Consider the following 25,478-nt stretch of genomic DNA (forward strand, 5'->3'; position numbering starts at 1 on the left):
TTAAAGGTGGAGAGAGTGGCGGAGAGTTTTAGGGATGGAATTCCAGAGCTTAGGGCCTAGGCAGCTGAAGGCATGGCCGCCAATGATGGAGCGATTAAAATTGGGCATGGACAAGAGGCCAGAATTGGAGGAGCGCAGGGACCTCAAAGGTTTGTAGGGCTGGAGGAGGTTACAGAGATAGGGAGGGGCGAGGCCATGGAGGGATTTGAAAACAAGGAATTAGAGTTTTAAAATTGAGCCGTTGCCGGACCGGGAACCAATGTAGGTCAGCGAGCACAGGGGTCATGGATGAATGGACTTGGTGTGAGTTAGGATACAGTCAGCAGAGTTTTGGATGAGCTCAAGTTTATGGCGGCTTTTAGACAAACAAATTGACCCACTGATGTGGGGTAATGTAGTGTGTGACGTAAGAAAACTACTAGGCACTTGGTCTGAGTATTAAACAAGGCTTTAATCAACTGTTTTTCAACATGGAGATCAAGTTGTGTCCTTCACTAGTTCCTGTTAAAGAATGTCCTGAGCAAGCTGGGCCCATGCCCGAGTATTTATACTCTCCCTGGACAGCGCCACCAGCAGGCCGCCCAGTATTAGTTCATAAGTCATTTCCACATGAATGGCAAGATTCATGTCAGTGTGTATATATGGTGGAAACATTAGGGGCACGATCTCACCTTTCAGTGCGAGTTGGGAGCGGGTCAGCTGACTTGCGGGTTCTGATCCCGCCCCCAATGATGTCCGACACACAGACACTATTTTACGTCAATTGGCCTTGTTAAGCCCGCTTTGCGGGCCAATTAAGAGAAATCCGGTGTCAGATGAAGTCAGTTGATGACGTGTCATCTGCCGGTTTTCTTAAAGGGGACACATTCATTTTTTTTTGACAGATGGTTTTTCAGTGTTTGACAGCATTGAGGTGCTGCAAACACTGCCAATCGCTGTTCAAAGGCGAGCCCTTGCACCCAGGCTCTCCAGAGACTCTCTCTTTAGGATAAAACAGATGGCAGCTGCAGGTGAGGTTACAGAAGTGATCTGTCACTGGTGAGAGAGGTCCTCCCAATGAGGTGGGACTACACAAGCACTTCAAACTTTATTACCTACAGAAAAGTCTAAATACATTAAAAATGATTTTCCCAACATTTTCTTACCTCTGAAACTCACCAGTGTACCATTGGATCCTTCACACCACTTCTGCAGCTGTCATCAATGCACAAACCTTACAGTAAACCCACAGCATGCCACACTTACCCTGGCGTGGTGTCCAGACGTCGGGAAGCCCGCAGTTGACCTGGCAAAATTGAAAAAAGCCCCTTAACTGCCTGTTAACTACCTGTTAACAGGCAGTTAAGTGCCGATAATCCTCTTCCCGCCGCTAGGTGTCGGGTCCATGCGCAAATTGGGGACACGACACTTGGGAAGATTGTATGGAGGCGGGTTGACAGCGGGTTCAGGACCCGCTGTCAATCTTTGCAATTTTGCCAGTAGTCCCGCCTCCAAAGCCGCCCCCTGAGCGTCGGCAAAATTACCCCCTAGGAGTCAGATTGGTGACAACATGGAGACAATTAGAGATGGGGAACTATATTTTGTTTTAAGAGTGACGTGCATCAAGTGCACTTGAAGACTCAGCGGATAAACGTGTAGTAGTGATACAACCAGTGTAAGACGGTCCCAGGTTCAATTCCCAGTCTGTGCCGGGTTAGTTGGCCTTAATCTGGGCAGCAGTACGGGAGTTACAATTGGCCTCAGCACTCCTAGGATAGGGAGGGGAAAGGACCAGCCAGATGTTCAGGAGCCATATCAGGAAATAGTGGGTGCATCGCCCACGAATCTCCTCCATAAAATGCATTCATAAAATTTGAGCCTTTCATTCATGAAGAGTGGGCACTTAGGAGAGGCACCTGAAGGCTCTGGAACCATGGCGAGTAGGAGCCAATGTCCTGATGGCAATAAGATTGGGGAGAGAAAGTGTAACATGCATCAAAATGGATCATCCTCTAAATGTAAAATGAGTGTTACTCCTAAAGACTGAGACGCTACAGGTTTGCTTTTCAATGGGGACAAGTGCCTCTTCAACTGTTTTATTAGGGTCCTGTACTCCCATTTCCAACTGTGTTTCCTCCTTGAAATATTGCAGGCCACAGAATGGCTCCATGATCCTATACAACAGGAAGAAGGTGAAATACAGAAAGGACGGCTACTGCTGGAAGAAACGGAAAGATGGGAAAACTACGCGGGAGGATCACATGAAGCTGAAGGTGCAGGGTGTGGAGGTAAGGGCCGCAGCAATACTGTCGAGTCTGTTTTGTACTTTTCCCTCGTTGGGGAAAACTGCGACTGATTTAAAGGAATATTGGAAGTGGGGCTGAGCTGTGGTACCTCCTCTCCAGTCAGAGCACAGGTGACGAGCCTCACAAGTTGACTGGTTCTTACCACAATTATGCAAGAAAACAGTTTCTGACTGACAGAACATTCCACACCCGAGCCTGTTGATGTGGTTATCAAATTTCAGAGCCAGCTTATAATGCGATAAAAAAGTTATAGAAAATGATTTTTTACCAACGCTGTTTGTTGTTTTTCTCCGCTTCCCTTCGCCGAGTGTCCCCATGATGCCCACTATCCTGAGCTGAGAGAACAAGCCGATATTCTGGTTTCAGGTTTCCTGCCAAACCGCTAAAGGACAATAGAAACTTATATTTTCATCGCACCACTTACATAACGGAATGGCTCATTCACTGGGGGCGGGGGCGTGAGGAATAGCTAGCCGGAAGTGAGACATAATCACGCCCCCTCGATGTTAGCATGTCTTCACTGCTCAGCTTTTTCTTTCTTTCTGTACTTTTACCGTTTAAATGGCCTTCCTATTTCTTGAACTCTGTGGCTGAGAGGACAACCTACTTCCCTGAACTCTGCCAACGTCCCTTCTGTTTGGTTGTCGGGAAGCCCGTGGCACCATTCCAATGGGCACAGTAGTAATGCTTGTGGGACCGATTGAGCATCCCACAGGTCATGAGTTCAAACCCCACCATGGCAAATTGTGAGATTGAATTCAATAAATCTGGTAATTCATGGGTTGGCACTGGAGAAAATGACCATGAAAGTTGCTGGAATGTCATAAAAACCCAACTGATTTACTAACAATCCTTCAAGGAAGGGAACCTGCCACCTCTACCCACCCTGGCCCACATGTTACTCCAGTCCCACACTATGCGGTTGACTCTTAATGCCCGCAGGACAACTAGGGGCAATAGATTAAAATAAAATGACAGGATTATCTAGTTTTCATTCCAGGGACATGCCCCAAGCTCAAGGCTCAGGTAGAGTAGAGCTGAGTGGTGTGCAGCTCAAACCACTGGCCTGCCATTCCAATACAGTGAGTCTTCAAGTGCTGCATTGCATCTGCTCTCTCAGGTAGACGTAAAAGATCCCATGGCACTATTTCGAAGAAGCGTAGGGGAGTTATCCCCGGTGTCCTGGCCAATATTTATCCCTCAACCAACATAACAAAAACAGATTATCTGCTCATTATCACATTGCTGTTTGTGGGAGCTTGCTGTGCACAAATTGGCTGCCACGTGTCCCACAATACAACAGTGACTCCACTTCAAAAGTACTTCATTGACTGTAAAGTGCTTTGAGACGTCTGGTGGTTGTGAAAAGTGCTATATAAATGCAAGTCTTTCTTTTCATTTTTGCATTGCTCAGTGGAACAGTACCCCCTGTCCAAATTTTTCTTCACAGTGAGGCTGAGAACAAAACACTTACAAACTTCAGTGAGTTGCTGTTTGAGCTTCTCTACATAGTGAGGCGATAGTGCCACGTGGGATCTGTCAGGTTTTTGTGAAGCAATTCTCTGTTCGTCACCTAACTCTGATGAGGGCACTTCGGTGAATCTAGGCTCAAAGGTTAAACAAAGACTTTTCGCTCCGCAGATGGCTCAGTGGGTAATTGCACCCAGTGGTGTGGTACTGAGCCATACGGAAAGTCCCAGGTGTGAACCCCAGTTTGTACTTAGCTAGTTGATCTCAGCCAGATTAGCCCAGAGCAATAGCATCTATGGGCTAAAGAGGAGAAAATCAGCCAGGCCTGGACATGATCCAGTGACTCCTGTTAGAGAGCATTTGTTTTATTCTTTCACGGGATGTGGGTGTCGCTGGCAAGGCCAGCATTTATTGCCCATCCCTAATTGCCCTTGAGAAGGTGGTGGTGAGCCACCCTTTCAGAGGGCAGTTAAGAGTCATAAGAACATAAGAAATAGGAGCAGGAGTAGGCCATTCGGCCCTTCAAGCCTGCTCCGCCATTCAATGAGATCATGGCTGATCTTCTGCCTCAATTCCATTCACCGGCCTTATCGCCATATCCCTTGATGCCCTTGCTAGTCAGAAATCTATCGACTTCTGTTTTGAATATACCCAATGACTGAGCCTCCACAGCCCTCTGGGGTAGAGAATTTCAAAGATTCACCACCTTCCATGTGAAGATATTTCTTCTCATCTCAGTCCTGAGTGGCCTACCCTTTATCCTGAGGCTGTGGCTCCTGGTTCTAGACTCCCCAGCCAAGGGAAACATTCTCCCAGCATCCACTCTATGAAGCCCTGTAATAATTTTGTATGCTTCAATGAGATCCCCTTTCATTCTTCTGAATTCAAGAGAGTACAGGCCTAGTTTACTCAATCTCTTCTCATACGACAGTGCTGCCATCCCAGGGATCTATCTCGTGAACCTTCGTTGCACTCCCTCCATGGCAAGTATATCCTTCCTTAGGTAAGGAGACCAAAATTGTACACAGTACTCCAGGTGTGGTCTCACCAAGGCCCTATATAATTGGAGTAAGACGTCTTTACTCCTATACTCAAATCCTCTTGTAATGAAGGCCAGCATACCATTTGCCTTCCTAATGGCTTGCTGCACCTGCACATTCACTTTCAGTGACTCATGTACAAGGACACCCAGGTCCCTTTGAGCATCTGCATTCCCCAATCTTTCACCATTTAGGAAATACTCTGCCTTTCTGTTTTTTCTACCAAAGTGGATAACTTCACATTTATCCACATTATAATCCATCTGCCATGTTCTCGCCCACTCACTGAGCCTATCGAGATCCCCTTGAAGCCTTTTCACATCCTCTTCGCAACTGACACTGCCACCTAGCTTTGTGTCATCAGCAAATTTGGAAATGTTACATTTAGTCCCCTCATCCAAATCATTGATATAGATTGTGAATAGCTGGGGCCCAAGCACCGATCCTTGTGGTACCCCACTAGTCACAGCCTGCCATCTTGAAAAAGACCCGTTTATCCGTACGCTTTGTTTTCTGTCTGTTAATCAATTCTCAATCCATGCTAGTATATTACCCCCAATTCCATGTGCCCTAATTTTGTTCACCAACCTCTTGTGTGGGACTTTATAGAAAGCCTTCTGAAAATCCAAATACACCACATCTACCAGTTCCCCTTTGTCTACTCCACTAGTTACATCCTCAAAGAACTCCAATGGTTTGTTAAACAGGATTTCCCTTTCATAAATCCATGTTGACTCTGCCCAATCTTACTTTTAGCTTCTAAGTGCCCAGTTATTGCATCCTTTATAATAGATTCCAGCATTTTCCCAACTACTGATGTGAGGCTAACAGGTCTGTAGTTCCCCGTTTTCTCTTTCCCTCCTTTCTTAAATAGCAGGGTTACATTTGCTATCCTCCAATCTGCAGGAACTGTTCCAGAATCTATCGAATTTTGGAAGATGACAACCAATGCGTCCACTATTCCAAAACCCTAGGATGTAGGTCATCTGGTCCTTGGGATTTATCGACTTTTAGTCCCATTAATTTTGCTAGTACTGTTTTTATACTAATAATAATTTTTTTAAGTTCCTCATTCTCGCCACACCCTTGGTTTTCTTGTATTTCTGGGAAGTTTTTTGTGTCTTCCTCCGTGAAGACAGAAACAAAGTATTTATTTAATTTCTCTGCCATTTCCTCATTCCCCATTATAAATTTTCCCATCTCTGACTGTAAAGGACCTACATTTACCTTTGCCAGTCTTTTCCTTTTCACATATCTATAGAAGCTTTTACAATCCGTTTTTATATTTTTCACTAGTTTGTGCTCATATTCCATTTTCCCTTTCTTTATCAATTTCTTGGTCCCCCTTTGCAGATTTCTAAAAAGATCCCAATCCTCAGGCTGATCGTTTTTTCTGGCAACTTTATAAGCTTCCTTCTTTGACTTAATACTAGCTTTAATTTCTTTTGTTAGCCATGGTTGGATCACTTTTCCTTTTGGGTTCTTATGCCCTAGAGGAATATATGTTTGTTGCAAATTATGCATTATTTCCTTGAATGTTAGCCATTGTATGTCCACCTTCATATCTTTTAGTCTAGTCTCCCAATCTACCATGGCCAACTTGTCCCTCATACCCTTGTAGTTTCCTCTGTTTAGATTGAAGACCTTAGTTTCAGATTGGACTACATCACTCTCAAACTTAATATAAAATTCAATCATATTATGGTCACTTGTCCCTAAAGGCCCCTTTACCACCCTTTGCTGATTAGCCCTTTCCCATTACACAGTACCAAATCCAGAATAGCCTGTTCCCTGGTTGGTTCCTTCACATCCAGGAAACCATCTCACATGCATTCCAAGAATTCGTCCTCCACACCATTAGTGGTAATTTGATTTGCCCAGTCAATATGTAGATTAAAGTCCCCCATGATTACCGTATTGCCCTTGTTACAAGCACTTCTAATCTCTTGATTGATACTGTGCCCTACATTACCACTACTGTTTGGTGGCCTATACACAACTCCCACCAATATTTTCCACCCTTTGCTGATTCTTAGCTCCACCCAAACTGATTCCAGTTCTACATCACGATCTGCCAAGCCAAGATCTTTTATCTCTACCGTACCGATCTCATCCTTTATTAACAGTGCTACGCCACCTCCTTTTCCTTTTTGTCTGTCCTTCCTAAATGTTGAGTACCCTGGAACATTAAGTTCCCAGCTTTGGTTACCCTGCAACCATGTCCCTGTAATGGCAATTACATCATACCCATTTACTTCTATTAGTGCCATTAATTCATCCACCTTGTTGCAAATGCTACGTGCTTATAGATAAAGTGCCTTCAACTTTGCCTGTTTAATATTTTTCTGCACTTTGACCCTCTTTACTGTTGGCATTTGTTTCTGCTCTCTACTAGTTTTGCTGACTACTTTTCTAACTTGCACTTCCAGCTTTGTTTCTCTCTGTTCTGGGCCCATACTTAGGCTCCCAGCCCCCTGACAAACTAGTTTAAATCCTTCCTAACAGCACTAGCAAACCCCCCTGCGAGGATATTTTGGTCCCGGTTCTGCCGAGGTGTAACCCGTCCAGCTTGTACAGGTCCCACCTTCCCCAGAATCAGTCCCAATGCCTCAGGAATTTAAATCCCTCCCTCCTACACCATCTCTCCAGCCTCGCATTCATCTGGCCTATTCTCCTTTTTCTGCTCTCGCTAGCACGTGACACTGGGAGTAATCCTGGGATTACTACCTTTGAGGTCCTGCTTTTTAATTTATTTCCTAGCTCCCTATATTCTGCTTGCAGGACCTCATCCCTCTTTCTACCTATGGACCACGACCTCTGGCTGTTCACCCGCCCCCATCATAATGTCCTGCAGCCGCTCAGTGACATCCTTGACCCTGGCACCAGGGAGGCAACATGCCATCCTGGAGTCATGTCTGCGGCCACAGAAACGTCTATCTGTTCCCCTTACGATAGAATTTCCTATCACTATTGCTCTCCCACTCTTTTTCCTCCCCTCCTGTGCAGCTAAGCCACTCATAGTGCCACAGACTTGGCTCTTGCTGCATTCCCCTGAGAAACCATCTCCCCCAGCAGTATCCAAAACGGAAAATCTGTTGGAAAGGGAGATGGACCCAGGGGACTCACAGAAATCACAGAATCACAGAAACCCCACAATGCAGATAGAGGCCATTTCGGCCCATCGAGCCTGCACCGACACATATCCCACCCGATCCCCGTAACCCCTACACCAACACATATCCCACCCTATCCCCGTAACCCCACGTATTTAATCCCCCTAACACTAAGGGTCAATTTATCATAGCCAATCAACCTAACCCGCACATCTTTGGACTGTGGGAGGAAACCGGAGCACCCGGAGGAAACCCACGCAAACACGGGGAGAATGTGCAAACTCCACACAGACAGTCACCCGAGGCCGGATTTGAACACGGGTCCCTGGCGCTGTGAGGTAACAGTGCTAACCACTATGCCACCGTGCTGTACTACCTTCCTCGTTCTTTTACTCTATCTGGCGGTCACCCATTCCCTTTCTGCCTGTGTACTCTTTACCTGCGATGTGACCACCTCGTTAAACGTGCTATCCACGAAGATCTCAGCCTCGCATTGTTGTGAGTCTAGAGTCACATATAGGCCAGACCGGGTAAGGACGGAAAATTTCCTTCCCTAAAGGACATTAGTGAACCAGATGGGTTTTTATGACAATCTGGTAGTTTCATGGTCACCATTACTGATACTAGCTTTTTTCATTCCAGATTTATAATTTAATTAACTGAATTTAAATTCCTCAGCTGCCGTGGTGGTATTCGAACTCTTGTCTTCAGATCATCAGTCAAGGCCAATCTACCCTGTGCGTGTGGATTGGGCGAGTGCAGGGTTGGCTTGACTGTAACACCTCCCACTATTGCGTACTTCGACCCGCTGACACACTTTCTACACTCGCACATGAAGGTGGGCCACTTGGGTAAGGTACCAGCGGGTTGGCAATGCTCATGTACCTGGCTCCTGGTGAGAGTCAACTCTATCAGGAGAGGTGGGAAGAGGCAGTGCCACTTCCTGATTAAACCACTAGTCACTTGCTGCCGGGCATGTAATATCGCAACCGTGACTGGTAGGATTGGAAAACGCTAGTGAAATTGGCAAGTAGGGGTGAGTTTCTGAATACAAAATGTCAGCAGCAAGTGACACTTATAACATAATAGCTACAGGCAACTTTAGTAAAAAAAGGAGAGTTGTAAGTTTATTCTGCAATCATACATGCTAATTATATAATCTTATTGTAATAGAGAAAGCTGCTTGTGGGAACGTATTTAAAAGCACATTTGAGCAGCGTAATGAAAAATCTTGTTACCTGTCATTTTATTAATAATTGACAATATGTTTATTAGACTTGCACGGGCAGTGAATCTAATGTGAGCTGGTAAGTACATGTGTAGAATTTAAACAGAGAGACAGGGAGTGCTCCCCATTTCCCTCAGCTTGGAAATACACTGCCTGGTGCGGGACACAGCATCATACTGTACTGCATACTTCAAACCAACATCAAGTTCATAACTAAGAATGCGTATGTCTCTGTGTTAATCACCCCATGACCACTGTAGAAACTGGGACTGAAAGAACACAGAGTGTAGCAACCAGGCATGCAGGATCTGAGACTGTCAGAGCCATGCCTATGGGAGCAGGCACTGGTGGAGACATGGCTATGGGAGCAGACCCTGTCAGAGCCATGGCTATGGGAGCAGACACTGTCTGAGCCATGGCTATGGGAGGGGGCACTGTCGGAGCCATGGCTATGGGAGCAGACACTGGCGGAGCCATGGCTATGGGAGCAGACCCTGTCTGAGCCATGGCTATGGGAGCAGACACTGTCTGAGCCATGGCTATGGGAGGGGGCACTGTCGGAGCCATGGCTATGGGAGCAGAGACTGTAGGAGCCATGGCTATGGGAGTACTGGCTGTGGGAGCCATGGTTATGGGAGCAGACACTGTCGGAGCCATAGCTATTGGAGCAGAGACTATAGGAGTCATGGCTATGGGAGTACTGGCTGTGGGAGCCATGGTTATGGGAGCAGACACTGTCGGAGCCATGGCTATGGGAACAGACACTGTCGGAGCCATGGCTATGGGAGGGGGCACTGTCGGAGCCATGGCTATGGGAGCAGAGACTATAGGAGCCATGGCTATGGGAGTACTGACTGTGGGAGCCATGGCTATGGGAGTACTGGCTGTGGAAGACATGGCTATGGGAGCAGACACTGTTGGAGCCATGGCTATGGGAGCAGACACTGTCAGAGCCATGGCTATGGGAGCAGACACTGTAGGAGCCATGGCTATGGGAGGGGGCACTGTCGGAGCCATGGCTATGGGAGCAGACACTGTAGGAGCCATGGCTATGGGAGCAGACACTGTAGGAGCCATGGCTATGGGAGCAGACACTGTAGGAGCCATGGCTATGGGAGCAGACACTGTCAGAGCCATGGCTATGGGAGTAGACACTGTCAGAGCCATGGCTATGGGAGCAGACACTGTCTGAGCCATGGCTATGGGAGCAGACACTGTCGGAGCCATGGTTATGGGAGCAGACACTGTAGGAGCCATGGCTATGGGAGCAGACGCTGTCGGAGCCATGGCTGTGGGAGTAGACACTGTCAGACCAATGGCAATGGGAGCAGACACTGTCGGAGCCATGGCTATGGGAGTACTGACTGTGGGAGCCATGGCTATGGGAGCAGAGACTATAGGAGCCATGGCTATGGGAGCAGAGACTATAGGAGCCATGGCTGTGGGAGCAGAGACTATAGGAGCCATGGCTGTGGGAGCAGAGACTATAGGAGCCATGGCTATGGGAGTACTGACTGGGAGCCATGCCATCACTATCTGTCTCCCTACTGAATGAAGATGTGCTGCAGTGGGAGAGCACGCCTGTGTAGAAACTTCTTACTCTCCTAATTTAACATTAGATTTTATTTATTTGACCTTGAGTTTTTCAGTGGTATAGAATTGTTCAAATATTATATTTAAACATAGAATTATTTTCACTCCTTTCTCCCGAGATTGTATTTTAATTTGAGAAAAGGAATTTTAAAGAAATGAATTTTGAAAATGACTCAGCCCGACCCAGCCAGTCTGAGCCGCCCCTCTCCGCATTGGGAGTTTACTACAGCGACAGACTCTACAGTGAGCTTAGACAATCTGGTCATACTGCAGCCAGGCGCCGAACAAACACCCCATCCCCCCCTCACAGTTATCATCGACCTATCTGTGTTGGAAGTGGGGTCTCGGGAAGACTAACGGGAGGCAGATCTGCCTTTAATTTAAGGGATGTGTATGTTTCATCATTGTGAGAAAGAAACCGTACGTCTCCTGTAATAGCTTTGTATTGTCAGGTGTTCTTCCCAGGGGGAATGTCAGGAGTACATTTTGTTCTTTGTCTAGTTCATAGAATCCTACAGCACAGGAGGAGGCCATTCGGCCCATCGTGCCTGTGCCGGCTTTTTGAAAGAACTCTCCAATTAGTCCCACTTCCCTGCTTTTTCCCCATAGCCCTGCACATTGTCCCGTTTCAAGTATTTATCCAATTCCCTTGTAAAAGTTATTATTGAATCTGCCTCCATGACCCTTTCAGGCAGTGCATTCCAGATCATAACAACTCGTATAAAACAATTCTCCTCATCTCACCCTCTGGGTCTTTTTGAGTTAAGGAAAAATATATTTTCTTGAGCATTTTAAAGCACCCCAGCAAAGAAAAGCAATTTTTTAAAACTCTGCACAAAGAGCACAAGATATTGTGGGGTTATGCAAGGTTGGGACGTATGCTCTGTGCATAAGCAAGGACGGTGAAGGGGCCCCGATGATTTATTGCTGTTTGGACTGAAACAGCTGTTTTGATAATTTGAAATTGTTCCAATAGCAACGTGATGTGAAACCCACAGGCATTGCACCGTGGTGCCTGAGGCACTGCTTCAGCTTTAATTCACGTGCTGCTCACCTTGAATCAAAGGTTAGGCATGCTACCTTGCCACCCGATCTGGTTAATTGTTGTGGTGCCAGGTGACTTGGTTGCTCAGAGCAAGGTAGACTGACCATTTGTTTCTACGGTTGTAGCACCCCCACCTCATTGGCAGATAGAGCAGGGAACCCATTGACCAGCTCGCACTTTACACAACGCTGTTGGACACCCACTGCAGTTTTCTCTCATTCTCTTCCCAACGAGCTGACTTAAACACCGAAACATCATAACAGTTTGAGGCAGGAGAAGACCTTCGGCTCATCTAGCCCACCTATCCACTGTATTCCCTTGATGCATTTCTAACAACCCTGAATCCCATTTGTTGACAAGAACTTGTCTTAATTCCTTCATGAAACCCATTTTGGTTTCTTGTTCCACCACCCATGCTGGTAATCTGCTCCACATACTTACCACCCTTTTAGTAAAAAAAAAGGTTCCTCCTACATTTCCTATTTTCTTTTATTATCCTTAATTTGTAAATATGGCACCTTGTGCTTAAATTCTGTACAGGAAGAAAAGCTTATTTGGATCCATTTTGTCCAAACTTGCGCGGGAATACAATTCCATGGGTGTTGACCTCCCTCTGGTGCCTCTTCCCAACGAACCATCCTTCATGTGTGCGTCTCGGCAGTGAGTGTCCATAGACTATTCCAACCTGGAGGGCATCACAGCCAAGCCCAATCCTGTTCCCTGAACAACATCCACAGCATACACTTTCCAACAAGAGTCGTTGGCTAACGTTTCCCTTCGCTAACGTAGGGGCAACTGAAGCCAATTGCAGCAGCCATACCGGCACCCAAGCTCAGCTCAGTTAACCTGGAATGGACCAGGGACCTTCCTGTACCTCAGTTCCACGTTCGTTAGCGCAGTTCCCAACTGAGCCACTGGGGGAGCTCCAATTGATTTCCAAAACCTACACCTGTCACATATTGAATGAAAGAGTAAAGTAGATTGTATTAAGATTTACTTGGCAAGGCTGATGAGTACCTTTAAAAGGATTATTTAAATCCATTTTTGATGAATGGCTGCAAGTGCAAAAGTCTCTTTTAAAAATTTTCTAAATGTGAAACCAGCCGTGTAGCAAACTCCTCCAGAGGAGTGACATTTTAGATCTGAGTAAAGCCTTAAAATAACGGCATGTGATACATGTTGCTCAAGGGGTGACTTTTAAGTTTTTTTTTTCAAATTACATTTATTTTTTGATGTGGAACAGCGTGGGACCTTGCGAAGTATCAGAATCCCGTCTTGCGCAGCCGGCTTTTGGGGGACTGTGAATATTTAGCAGTTTTAAATCGAATGCAAAAAATGAAATAAACCTCTAGCGAGCAAAGTTGCTGCACTCAGCACTGTGATTCAGGCCAAGATTGTCAATCTGCTGCTGAGAAGCAAACTTAAAAGGCCATCCTTTCATCCGTCTTTCGGATGGGACATTAAACTGAGACCCTGTCTGCTCTCTCAGGTGGATGTAAAAGATCCCATGGCACTATTTCGAAGAAGAGCAAGGGACTTATCCCCGGTGTCCAATATTTGTCCTTCAACCAACATCACTAAAACCGATAATCTGGTCATTATTTCATTGCTGTGTGTGGGATGTTGCTTTGCACAAATTGGCGGCTGCGTTTCCTGACATTACAACAGTGGCTACACTTCAAAAGTACTTCATTGGTTGTAAAGTGCTTTGGGACGTCCTGAGATCGTGAAAGGCGCTTTATAAATGCACATTCTTCCTTTCTTTATCTTAAGTTACTGCGTATCTCACTTCTTTGCCCCATTGCTTCTGGCCAGACTCTTTCATTTCTCTGCTTTCCCCTCCTTCTAATTCATAGAATCATAGAAATTTACAGCACAGAAGGAGGCCATACAGCCCATCGAGCCTGTGCCAGCTGAAAAAGAGCTATCCAGCCTAATCCCACTTTCCAGCCCTTGGTCTGTAGCCTTGTAGGTTATGGCACTTCAAGTGCAATTCCAAGTACTTTTTAAATGCGATGAAGGTTTCTGCCTCTACCACCCTTTCATTCAGTGAGTTCCAGACCCCCACCACCTTCTGGGTGAAAAAAGTTCTTCTCAACGCCCTTCTAATCCTTCTACCAATTAATTTATACCTGTGCCCCCTAGTTATTGACCACTCTGCTAAGGGACCCCCCTTCTTTCCTGAAAGCATTGACTCATACTGGTTCTATGACTGCTGCGGTACAGTTCTGCAGGCTGCCCTCTGGTAACCTGCCTAAATGAGCACTGGCAGCCCACTGACCATGGGGAAAATGCAGCCAAACCCAATCCTATCCTGAACCAAACTCCGCATGCACACACTTCACTGCAAGGTTTCACTGGTAGCAATCAGGAGCAGGAACCCTGGCTGATATTTTCACTTCCCCAGCCCCAGGGGCGCTGAGGGCAATTGTTGCATCACTACTGCCACCCGAGTTGAGATCAGTTCGCTCAGCACCGACCAGGAACCTGGGATCATCCTGTTGTGTATGGTTCAGGGCAGTGCAGTTACCCACTGTGCTGTTGCAGCAATTGTGCTGCACCCCCTGACATGAATCAGTCATTAATGAAAGAAAGACTTATGAAATAATAATGAGCAGCCTGCGGGTGGCGCTGTCCAGGGAGAGTATAACTACTCGGGCACGGGCCCAGCTTGCGCAGGACATTCTTAACAGGAACTAGTGAAGGACACAACTAGACCTCCATGTTGTAAAACAGTTGATTAAAGCTTTGTTTAACACTTAGACCAAGTGCCTAGTAGTTTTCTTACGTCACCCCCCCCCCCCCCCCGCCACCAACACCCCAGCCACAAACTAGCTCTTAACTGGAATAGCAAGAGTCCGCAAGCAGATTGGCAATGCGGGGGGAACCAGTGGATGGTGTGGGGAGTGAAGGGGAAACGCAAAGAAGGGGCGAAAATAAAACATTCCAAAAGACTTCAGTTGCATGGAGAGACCAGAGAAAATGGGATTGTTCTCCTTAGAGCAGAGAAGGTAAAGGGGAGATTTAATGGAGATGTTCAAAATTATAAGGGACTTTGAAAGAGTAAATGAGAAACTGTTTCCACTGGCAGTAGGGTTGGTAACCAGAGGATACAGATTTAAGGAAATTGGCAGAAGAAGCAGAGGGGATATGAGGAGAATTTGTTTAGGCAGCGAGTTGTTGTAATCTGGAATGCACTGCCTGAAAGGGTGGTGGAAGCAGATTCAATCGTAAATTATTAAAAGGGAATTGGATAAATACTTGAAGGGGGAAAATTACAGGGTTATGGGGAAAGAGCAGGGGAGTGGGACTGAATGGATAGCTCAACCAAAGAGCCGGCACAGGCACAATGAACCGAGTGGCCTCCTTCTGTGCTGTAAGATTCTATGATTCTATGAATTAGAGGGTGAACCAAACTCATTTATGCCCCAATGTGATTATTTTCCTTTTTTTGCCTCTCAGACGTAGAAATTCGCCTGATACTGAGTTCCAGTGCAGTCAATGGATCTGAATATCAAGCGCTGCGTATAACGGGCGGTCGATCCAATACCACCCGTTTTGCACAACCGCCCGAGATGAATTTCTAGCCCTCAGTCTCATTGGTGGTTGATTTAATCTTACAGTCTGCTGGAGAGTGAAGCGCTTAGAAAAAAATTAATTTAAAAAGAAACCAGATTATATGTTTTTTTTTGCTCAGGGAGCTTTTACATTTCTAACACTGTTAGTCACGGGGCATGTCTAATACCACAGGGAAGAGCACAGATAGAAGCAGTAAGCTCTTGGGAAGCAGTGCTATCGGTTTAAATGATGCGCCAGATCGGTGCTGCTCCCTAACAAACACTTAACACGGTCGCAGCAACTCGTGTCTGTGTCTTTTTCACGCTGATGTTAAAATAGTGCAGAGGAATTTGGTACAACCATGTTAAACGGTCGTATGAGAACAGTGCTGACTGGAGAACTTATCTCGCTCTCTTCAATCGGATCCTGGCAGAATGACAATGAGTCGACCTGCGTATGCTGGTCCCCACTAATGTATTCAATTATATACCATCACTGTTACTAAGAACAATTAGGGCACTGTTACATACTGAGGTCATGACGCTCATTCAGTTCAAAAAGAAGGAGAAAGGTTAACTAAATCAGAAAAATAATTATTTTACTTGGCTCAGTGATAGCACTCTCGCCTCTGAGTCAGAAGATTGTGGGTTTCAGTCCCACTCCAGAGACCTGAGCATATAATTGAGATTGACAGTCCCGGTGAGGGAACGCTGCACTATCGGAGGTGTTGTCTTTCAGATATGACATTAAACCGAGGCCCCATCTGCCTGCTCAGGTGGACTTAAAAGATCCCATGGCACTATTTTGAAGAAGAGCAGGGGAGTTCTCCCCAGTGTCCTGGTCAATATTTATCCCTCAACCAGCATCACTAAAACAGATTATCTCGTCATTATCTCATTGCTGTTTGTGGGACTTTGCTGTGTGCAAATTGACTGCCATGTTGTCTGCATTACAACAGTGACTACAATTTTTAAAAAAACACTTAATTGGCTGTAAAGTGCTTTGGGACGTCCTGAGGTCATGAAAGACACAATATAAATGTAAGTCTTTCTTGCTATCAAATATACCACCCAACTTCCCACATCAACAGAGCGCTGGTTCCATTTGTCTGTGCGCTTGTGTCGTGCCACCCCATGCACACAGGCACATATAACTGACTCCATGCTCTCATCGTGACAGACAGGAGGTGCTAGCGGCAGACTGCAAGAGCCATGAAAATCTGGGGTGCCGTCACAGTTCAGGAAATGCCTTCTTTATTTTTAGAGGTGTCATTGATGGTGGGAGAAACAAGTGTCCATTGTCAAGGTAAAAGTGGTGAGAGTTTCACTGTGAGAGGAAGGGTCACTGAGTGTTTGACGCCGAGCCTGCCCACGAGGCCATCGGGGGAGCTGAGAGACTCCTCTTTACCTCAATCCTAATGCCACCACTTGTCGTGTCCGCAGATCATTGAACAATGACCAGGCATTGAGTACTGGGGAGACCAAATGCAGATTGGGTGACCGCTTTGCGGAGCACCTCCGTTCAGTCCGTAAGGGTGACCCCAAGCTTCCGGTCGCCTGTCATTTCAATTCACCGCTCCATTCCCACTCAGACCTCACCGTCTGTGGCCTCTTGCATTGTTCCACGGAAGCTCAGCGTAAACTCGAGGAACAGCACCTCATCTTCCGATTAGGCATTTTACAGCCTTCCGGACTCAATATCGAGTTCAACAATTTCAGATCATATCCTCGGCCCCTATTATATTTTTATATTTTTTATCCACACTTTTGGTTTGTGCCTTTTTCTTTTTTTTCCTCTCTCTCCCACGTGGCAGCTGTCTTTCACTCTGCCAGCGCATTTCACACTTCATCTAGAGCCATTGTTTGTTTCTTTACCTGTCCTATTACTATCTCGTCTCACCTTGAATATCTCTTAATGTCTCCTCTTTCATCCCCTCCCCCATTTCCCAGCCCCAAACTGCCTTTTAATCTGTTTCATTTCCTGCCTTTTTTTCTCAGTTCTGTAGAAGGGTTTCCACCCAAAACGTTGACTCTGTTTCTCTCTCCATGGATGTTGCCTGGCCTGCTGAGTTTTTCCAGCGTTTTCTGTTGTTATATTGAGTACTTCATGTTAGCACTGTAAGGGAGGACAAGTGCATGGCTTGAGATTGGATTGGTTGTCCAACTGACCAACAGATGGGTGATACTATAAAAACAGGAGCATAAACCCAGACTACCATTGTGTCTATTCCACCTTCTCCCTTAAGGTTTCCCTACACTGCAGTTTTCCGAGTCAGGGACAATCTCTTCAGGCTGCACATTATATTGGCCTTTGAGAAAGTCCAGAGGCAGGCAAGCAATGTGAGAGGCAGAAATTCCGGACCCTACGGGCGTGTACGCGCTGTGTACTCACCCGTAGGGCCAACGGAAATGCCGGTTTTAGGCATGCACTGCGCATGCGCTGGAAACCGGCATTTCCGATTTGTCAAGAAAGCTCTTGACAGAACCTCCGGGGGGGCTGGAGCAGGGCCTCTGCAGGTGGAGAGTTCCATTTTTTGGAGACCCTCTGCCCGCAGAAAACACTTACAGTTCTTGCGCCTGGTAAAAGCAGGCGTAAGGCCTGCTTTTACCAGGCTAAGAGTTGAAAAAAGTAATTAAAAAACAATTTCCACTGATTTATCATTTAAAAATACTTTAAGAAAAGGTAAGTTTATTTTTAGCCCTGTTAAAAACTTTAATTCTTTTTTTCAAAAAATAAATTTTTGTTTAAAACAGTTAATTTATGTCATTTAAAGTCATTTTAAAAATGTGATTTAAAAAAAAATTATTTAAAAGTTTTACTATGTTTTTGGGGGTGATCTCTATTCATATATTTGACAGGTCTTCCTGTCAAATGTATGAATGGAGATTTCCTTCTCTGATTGGCTCGCCATGGCCCACGTGATCCCAGGGATGCTGTGAACTACCTGCACCTCTGGGATACGTGGACCCTGCGCACCGGCAGTTTGGAGAGGCCCAGCAACGGAACTCTGCACCTCCCGGGAGCCCAGATTTTTCCAGATCGCAGCCCTCCGCCCGCGGGAGGCCTGCGAACGGAATTTCTGGGCCATGATTGTGGATCTCAGGAGCAAAGGGTGAAGGAAGTTGGGCCTGCTTTCTTTGGACCCGGAGGTGACCATTTGATTATGAAGGGGTTTGACCAAACTGATCTGGGATAATTGCTCCATTTGACAAAGGGCTCAAATCCCGGGCGACACAAGGTAAACATTGGGAAGGTAGAGTAAGAAGGGAAGTCAGGGGAAACATCTTCACCCGAAGGTACCAGGGAAGGACACTGAAGCAGACAGTATAAATGCGACGAAGGGAAAATTGGATGTATTTCTTTGGAGAAGAGATTGAGGGATGGTTGAAGGTAAATGGGTGGATTGCTCTCTGGAAAAATGGATGGACTTGTCCAAATGACCTTTTCCTGTTCTTGCTGCGTGTCTGCATGTGATGGAATGCTTTGCACAGACCAGGCATGCCGAGCTGAATGGTGACTGTACTCCACCTCCTCAGATATGAAAAGTGGGGGAGGTCTGGATTTAGATTTGGGGGCTGCAATGGAGAGGCCGACATTTGAGCAGCTGCACACCAGTTCCAAGCAAGGCTATTATTTAATTTGAGTGATGCTAGCTCATTGCCAACAATCTGAGCTCAGAGTTGGAGGGGAAAGGCTGTTCACTGATCTGATAAGGGCTGCAGCTTTATGTCATGAATTCAACACTAATGATTTATGTACTGAACAGGTCAGGCACAGGAAGTATACAGCAAAACAAAATGAGAGCAACTGTAGGATTTGGTCCCTGTTGTGAAAATTCCACTCCCCTAATTAGTTCATTCAGTTATGAAATTTCTCTCCATCTCTCTGTGAGATGCTGACTCTAACTGGGGTACACCTACACGAGGTGTTGACACTAACTGGGGTACACCTACACGAGGTGTTGACTCTAACTGGGGTACACCTACACGAGGTGTTGAAACTAACTGGGGTACACCTACACCAGGTGTTGACACTAACTGGGGTACACCTACACGAGGTGTTGACACTAACTGGGGTACACCTACACAAGGTGTTGACACTAACTGGGGTACACCTACACGAGGTGTTGATATTAACTGGGGTACACCTACACGAGGTGTTGACACTAACTGGGGTACACCTACACGAGGTGTTGACACTAACTGGGGTACACCTACACGAGGTGTTGACACTAACTGGGGTACACCTACACCAGGTGTTGACACTAACTGGGGTACACCTTCACGAGGTGTTGACTCTAACTGGGGTACACCTACACGAGGTGTTGACACTAACTGGGGTACTCCTTCACGAGGTGTTGACTCTAACTGGGGTACACCTACACCAGGTGTTGACACTAACTGGGGTACACCTACACGAGGTGTTGACACTAACTGGGGTACACCTTCACGAGGTGTTGACACTAACTGGGGTACACCTACACGAGGTGTTGACACTAACTGGGGTACACCTTCACGAGGTGTTGACACTAACTGGGGTACACCTACACGAGGTGTTGACACTAACTGGGGTACACCTTCACGAGGTGTTGACACTAACTGGGGTACACCTACACGAGGTGTTGACACTAACTGGGGTACACCTACACAAGGTGTTGACACTAACTGGGGTACACCTACACGAGGTGTTGACACTAACTGGGGTACACCTATACGAGGTGTTGACACTAACTGGGGTACACCTACACGAGGTGTTGACACTAACTGGGGTACACCTACACGAGGTGCTGACACTAACTGGGGTACACCTACACGAGGTGTTGACACTAACTGGGGTACACCTACACGAGGTTTTGACACTAACTGGGGTACACCTACACGAGGTGTTGACACTAACTGAGGTACACCTACACGAGGTGTTGACACTAACTGGGGTACACCTACACGAGGTGTTGACACTAACTGAGGTACACCTACACCAGGTGTTGACACTAACTGGGGTACACCTACACCAGGTGTTGATACTAACTGGGGTACACCTACACGAGGTGTTGACACTAACTGGGGTACACCTACACCAGGTGTTGACACTAACTGGGGTACACCTACACCAGGTGTTGACACTAACTGGGGTACACCTACACGAGGTGTTGACACTAACTGGGGTACACCTACACGAGGTGTTGACACTAACTGGGGTACACCTACACGAGGTGTTGACACTAACTGGGGTACACCTACACGAGGTGTTGACACTAACTGGGGTACACCTACACGAGGGGTTGACACTAACTGGGGTACACCTACGTGAGATGTTGACTCTAACTGGGGTACACCTCTGTGGCCGCTGACAGCTTCCAGTGCATCACCCGAGTGGTCATTTGTCATGTGTCAGCTTAGACTGGCTATTCCGCCGAGGAGAGCATCACAGATGAATGCAATTGGCTTCTCACTCGGTATCCACACATATGCACTGACGAGCAGAGGTCACTGGATAACAATCAGGAGTGGCCGAATTCCACTCCCCCAATCCCAATTCCTAATCCAAAGGTGCTGCGGCCAGTTGTACTCAACCATCATCCCAGCTTGCAGAAGGAAAGCCCACATCTCAAGCCCCGCACCCACAGTCCCACATACATTCTGTGCATCACTTGCTCAGCTTGTCCAATCACAATAGAAAACGCGGCAGCCAGAAGTTAGCGAAAATTTAGCATTCTCAGTATCCAACACAGATTAGGCCGTGGAGCTCCTGTTTGCTGTCAGGCAAAGGTTTCTATCAACATTACATAAATTACCAGTGCGATAACAACTTCTCAGTAGCTTGTTTGCATGAATTCAATGATTATGAATGTCCTGCTTATTAAAAGCTGTAGTTAGTTTATTTCAACACAACCCCTCTGAATCGATCGTTTTCTGTAGCTTCTTAAAATTGAAATGCCGTGAAAGTGGCAGGCTCATCATGGACAGAGTGATTAATGTGTGCCTGTGTTGTTAAAATCTGTGAGGATTCTCTGTTGCTCAGGGACTACGAACATTATTAAATTTGGTGTGAATCCTGTGAGAATCCTTCCTGAGGGAAACATATGTAAATATTTTGTTCCTTTAGTGAGCCCCTTTGCTGTAATAATGAGACCACGTGTCATTGCAGAGAGCGACGCAGCACAGATCTGAATCGTTACTCCATCGTAGCAGGGTCGTTACACCTAGCTGGATTGTGCTGCACCCCACGGTCAACTTCTGTTTTTTTTCTCTTAACAACCTACACCAAGGCCCGTAGTGGGACACAACTCCACAGCCCCATAGTCAGGACAACACCACTAACTCCATAATACAGGACATCACCATAGCCCATAGTACAGGACAACATCACAGCTCCATTGTACAGGACATCACCACAGCCCATTGTACAGGACATCACCACAGCCCATAGTACAGGACATCACCACAGCCCCATAGTACAGGACAACACCACAGCCCATAGTACAGGACAACACCACAGCCCATAGTACAGGACATCACCACAGCCCATAGTACAGGACAACACCACAGCCCATAGTACAGGACAACACCACAGCCCATAGTACAGGACATCACCACAGCCCATAGTACAGGACAACACCACAGCCCATAGTACAGGACATCACCACAGCCCCATAGTACAGGACATCACCACAATAGCCCATAGTACAGGACATCACCACAGCCCATAGTACAGGACACCACCACAGCCCCATAGTACAGGACATCACCACAGCCCCATAGTACAGGACATCACCACAGCCCATAGTACAGGACATTACCACAGCCCATAGTACAGGACATCACCACAGCCCCATAGTACAGGACATCACCATAGCCCCATAGTACAGGACATCACCACAATAGCCCATAGTACAGGACATCACCACAGTCCCTTAGTACAGGACAACACCACAATAGCCCATAGTACAGGACATCACCACAGTCCCTTAGTACAGGACAACACCACAACCCATCGTACAGGACATCACCACAGCCCCATAGTACAGGACATCACCACAGCCCATAGTACAGGACAATACCACAGCCCATAGTACAGGACATCACCACAGCCCCATAGTACAGGACAGCACCACAGCCCATAGTACAGGACAATACCACAGCCCATAGTACAGGACATCACCACAGTCCCATAGTACAGGACATCACCACAGCCCATAGTACAGGACAGCACCACAGCCCATAGTACAAGACAACACCACAGCCCCATAGTACAGGACAAAATCTATCTCTCTCTTCACTAAACCCGTGAAAATGGAAAATCTGTGTGGATGTCAGAAGAAGGCAGAATCAGACTTGGCTGTGCTGGTCCCAAGGTCAACTGATGCTCACAGTTCAGGCTCACACACAAAGGATAATCACTTGGACGAGGTGCTGAAAGTTGCCTGATCCCATATCCCAGAATAGATCACTGGTTTCCAGAGAGAATCGAAGAGGGAAATTGGTCCAGGGTCCCTGCTCCTGATTATCGTCCACTGGCCCCCTGCTGTACGCATCGATATTAGGTGAGAACAGGTATGGGTTCCAGTATGAGTCAAACACTCATAGAGACAGACCATCTAGCTCCTCGAGCCTGCTCCGCTATTCAATTAGATAATGGCTGATCTGTATCTTAACTCCATCTACCCGCCTTGGTTCCGTAACCCATAATAACCTTACCCAACAAAATGTTATCAATCTCAGTTTTGAAGTTTTCAATTGACCCTGAGTCTCAACAGCTTTTCGGGAGAGTTCCAGATTTCCACTACCCTTTATGTGAAGAAGTGTTTCCTGACATCATTCCTGAACGGCCTAGCTCTAATTTTAAGGTTGTGCCCCCTTGTTCTGGACTCCCCCCGCCATCAGAGAAACTAGTTTCTCTCTATCCACCCCATCAACTCCTTTAATCACCTTAAATACCTCAATTAAATCTTCTATAGTCAAAGGAACACAAGCCTAGTCTGTGCAACCTGTCCTCAGAATTGAATCCTCTGAACACACACTCCAGGCTTAGAAAGAATGGCTTCTTGGGTGATCAGTGCCCATGAACTATAACCCAATGAGGAGCTAATCCCGCCAAGGGGAGCAGGGAAGGAAATGGTAATCAGTGGTGGAGCAGCAACAACAATAACAGCAACTTGCATTTATATAGCACCTTTAATGTAGTAAAACATCCCAAGGCGCTTCACAGGCGCGTAATCAAACAAAATTTGACACCGAGTCACATAAGCAGATAATGGGACAGGTGACCATAAGCTTGGTCAAAGAGGTAGGTTTTAAGGAGCGCCTTAAAGTAGGAGAGGTAGGTAGAGAGGCGAGGGGTTTAGGGAGGGAATTCCAGAGCTTAGGGCCTCGGCAGCTGAAGGCACGGCCGCCAATGGTGGAGCGATGAAAATTGGGGATGGACAAGAGGCCAGAATTGGAGGAGCGCAGAGATCTTGGAGGATTGTAGGGCTGGAGGAGGTTACAGAGATAGGGAGGGGGAGGCCATAGAGAGATTTGAAAACAAGGATGAGAATTTTAAAATCAAGGCATTGCTGGACCGGGAGCCAATGTAGGTCAGCGAGCACAGGGGGTGATGGGTGAACGGGACTTAGTGCGAGTTAGGATACAGGCAGCAGAGTTTTGGATGAGCTCAGGTTTATGGAGGGTGCAAGGTGGGAATGAAATTTGTTGCCGACTGAAGGCTGACTCTGACTGGAGCTGGGTTAGCTGAATATATTCAGAATATTGTGAGTGCCAGCATTAAACTTTGGAAGCGTTGCCAGATTGCATGTGGGCATGTTATAATGGAAATACATCCATTTGCTTAAGCTGCGCATTTTTCATTTAGCCAGTATAGTTTATATGTAAATTATGGAGCTGGGAATCTCAGCAGACTGAGACTGCTGTGGCTGTGAGATTAAAATAGAGCAATTGCTCAGGATTCTTAGATTTATTACACTTTTGACGCTGAGAGTTAACATCAATTGTTACTGTTAAAAATGAAGGTAGCCACAACTCCCCTAGTGGCTCAGTTGGGAAACAGTTTGGCCTAAATGGAAGTGACCCGTCGTGTCCAAGAGGGTCCCAGGTTCAATCACTGCTCTGTGCTGTCTTCATAGAATCATACGCACAGAAGGAGGCCATTCGGCCCATCGTGCCTTTGGTAGAACTATCCAATTTGGTAGAGCTCTCCAATTAGTCCCACTCCCCTGCTCTTTCCCCATAGCCCTGTATTTTTTTCCCTTCAAGTATTTATCTAATTCTTTTTTGAATGTTGTTATTGATTCTGCTTTCACCGCCCTTTTTGCCAGTGCATTCCAGATCATAATAACTCGCTGTATAAAGAAATGTTTCCTCATGTCACCTCTGGTTCTTTTGCCAATCACCTTAAATCAGGGTCCTCAAGGTTACCGACCCTTCTGCCACTGGAAACAGTTTCTTTTTATTTACTCTGTCAAAACCATGCATGATTTGAACACCTCTATCAAATCTCCTCTTAACCTTCTCTGCTCTAAGGAGAGCAACCCCAGCTTCTCCAGTCTCTGCAGATAACTGTGAAGTCCCTCATCCCTGGTAAATCTCTTCTGCACCCTCTCCAAGGCCTTGACATCCTTCCTAAAGTGCGATGCCCAGAACTGAACACAATACACCAGCTGAGGCCTAACCAGTGTTTTATAAAGGTTTAGCATAACTTCCTTGCTTTTGTACACTATGCCTCTATTAATAAAGTCAAGGATCCCATATGCTTTTTTAACGGCCTTCTAAACTTGTCCTACCACCTTCAAAGATTTGTATACATACACCCCCAGGTCTCTCTGTTCCTACACCCCCATTAAAATTGATCCATTTAGTTCATATTGCTTCTCCTCATTCTTCCTACCAAAATGTATCACTTCACATTTGTCTGTGTTAAATCTGCCATGTGTCTGCCCATTTTACCAGTCTGCCTGTTACTATCGTCATCATTATTTACAACATTTCCGAGTTTTGTATCATCTGCAAACTTTGATATTATGCCCTGTATACCCAATCCAGGTCATTAATATATATAAAAAAAGAGCAGTGGTCCTAATACCGACCCCTGGGGAGCACCACTGTATACTTCCTTCCAGATAAACAACCGTTCACCACTACTCTCCGCTTT

General features: G+C 46.3%; 1 protein-coding gene across 1 annotated transcript in view; it reads left to right on the plus strand.

Moving 5' to 3' along the window:
• LOC147100711 (calmodulin-binding transcription activator 1-like) overlaps nucleotides 1-25,478 on the plus strand; it is a 744,706-nt gene that overhangs the window by 524,203 nt on the left and 195,025 nt on the right. The window contains exon 4 of the mRNA XM_085967240.1: nucleotides 2,132-2,267. Coding sequence (XP_085823366.1) covers nucleotides 2,132-2,267 — 136 coding nt within the window. The remainder of the gene's footprint in view (nucleotides 1-2,131; nucleotides 2,268-25,478) is intronic.

Source organism: Somniosus microcephalus, chromosome 25 (genome assembly GCF_052327205.1).
Source record: "Somniosus microcephalus isolate GS21.2 chromosome 25, FLI_Smic_1.0, whole genome shotgun sequence".
Classification (NCBI taxonomy): Eukaryota; Metazoa; Chordata; class Chondrichthyes; order Squaliformes; family Somniosidae; genus Somniosus; species Somniosus microcephalus.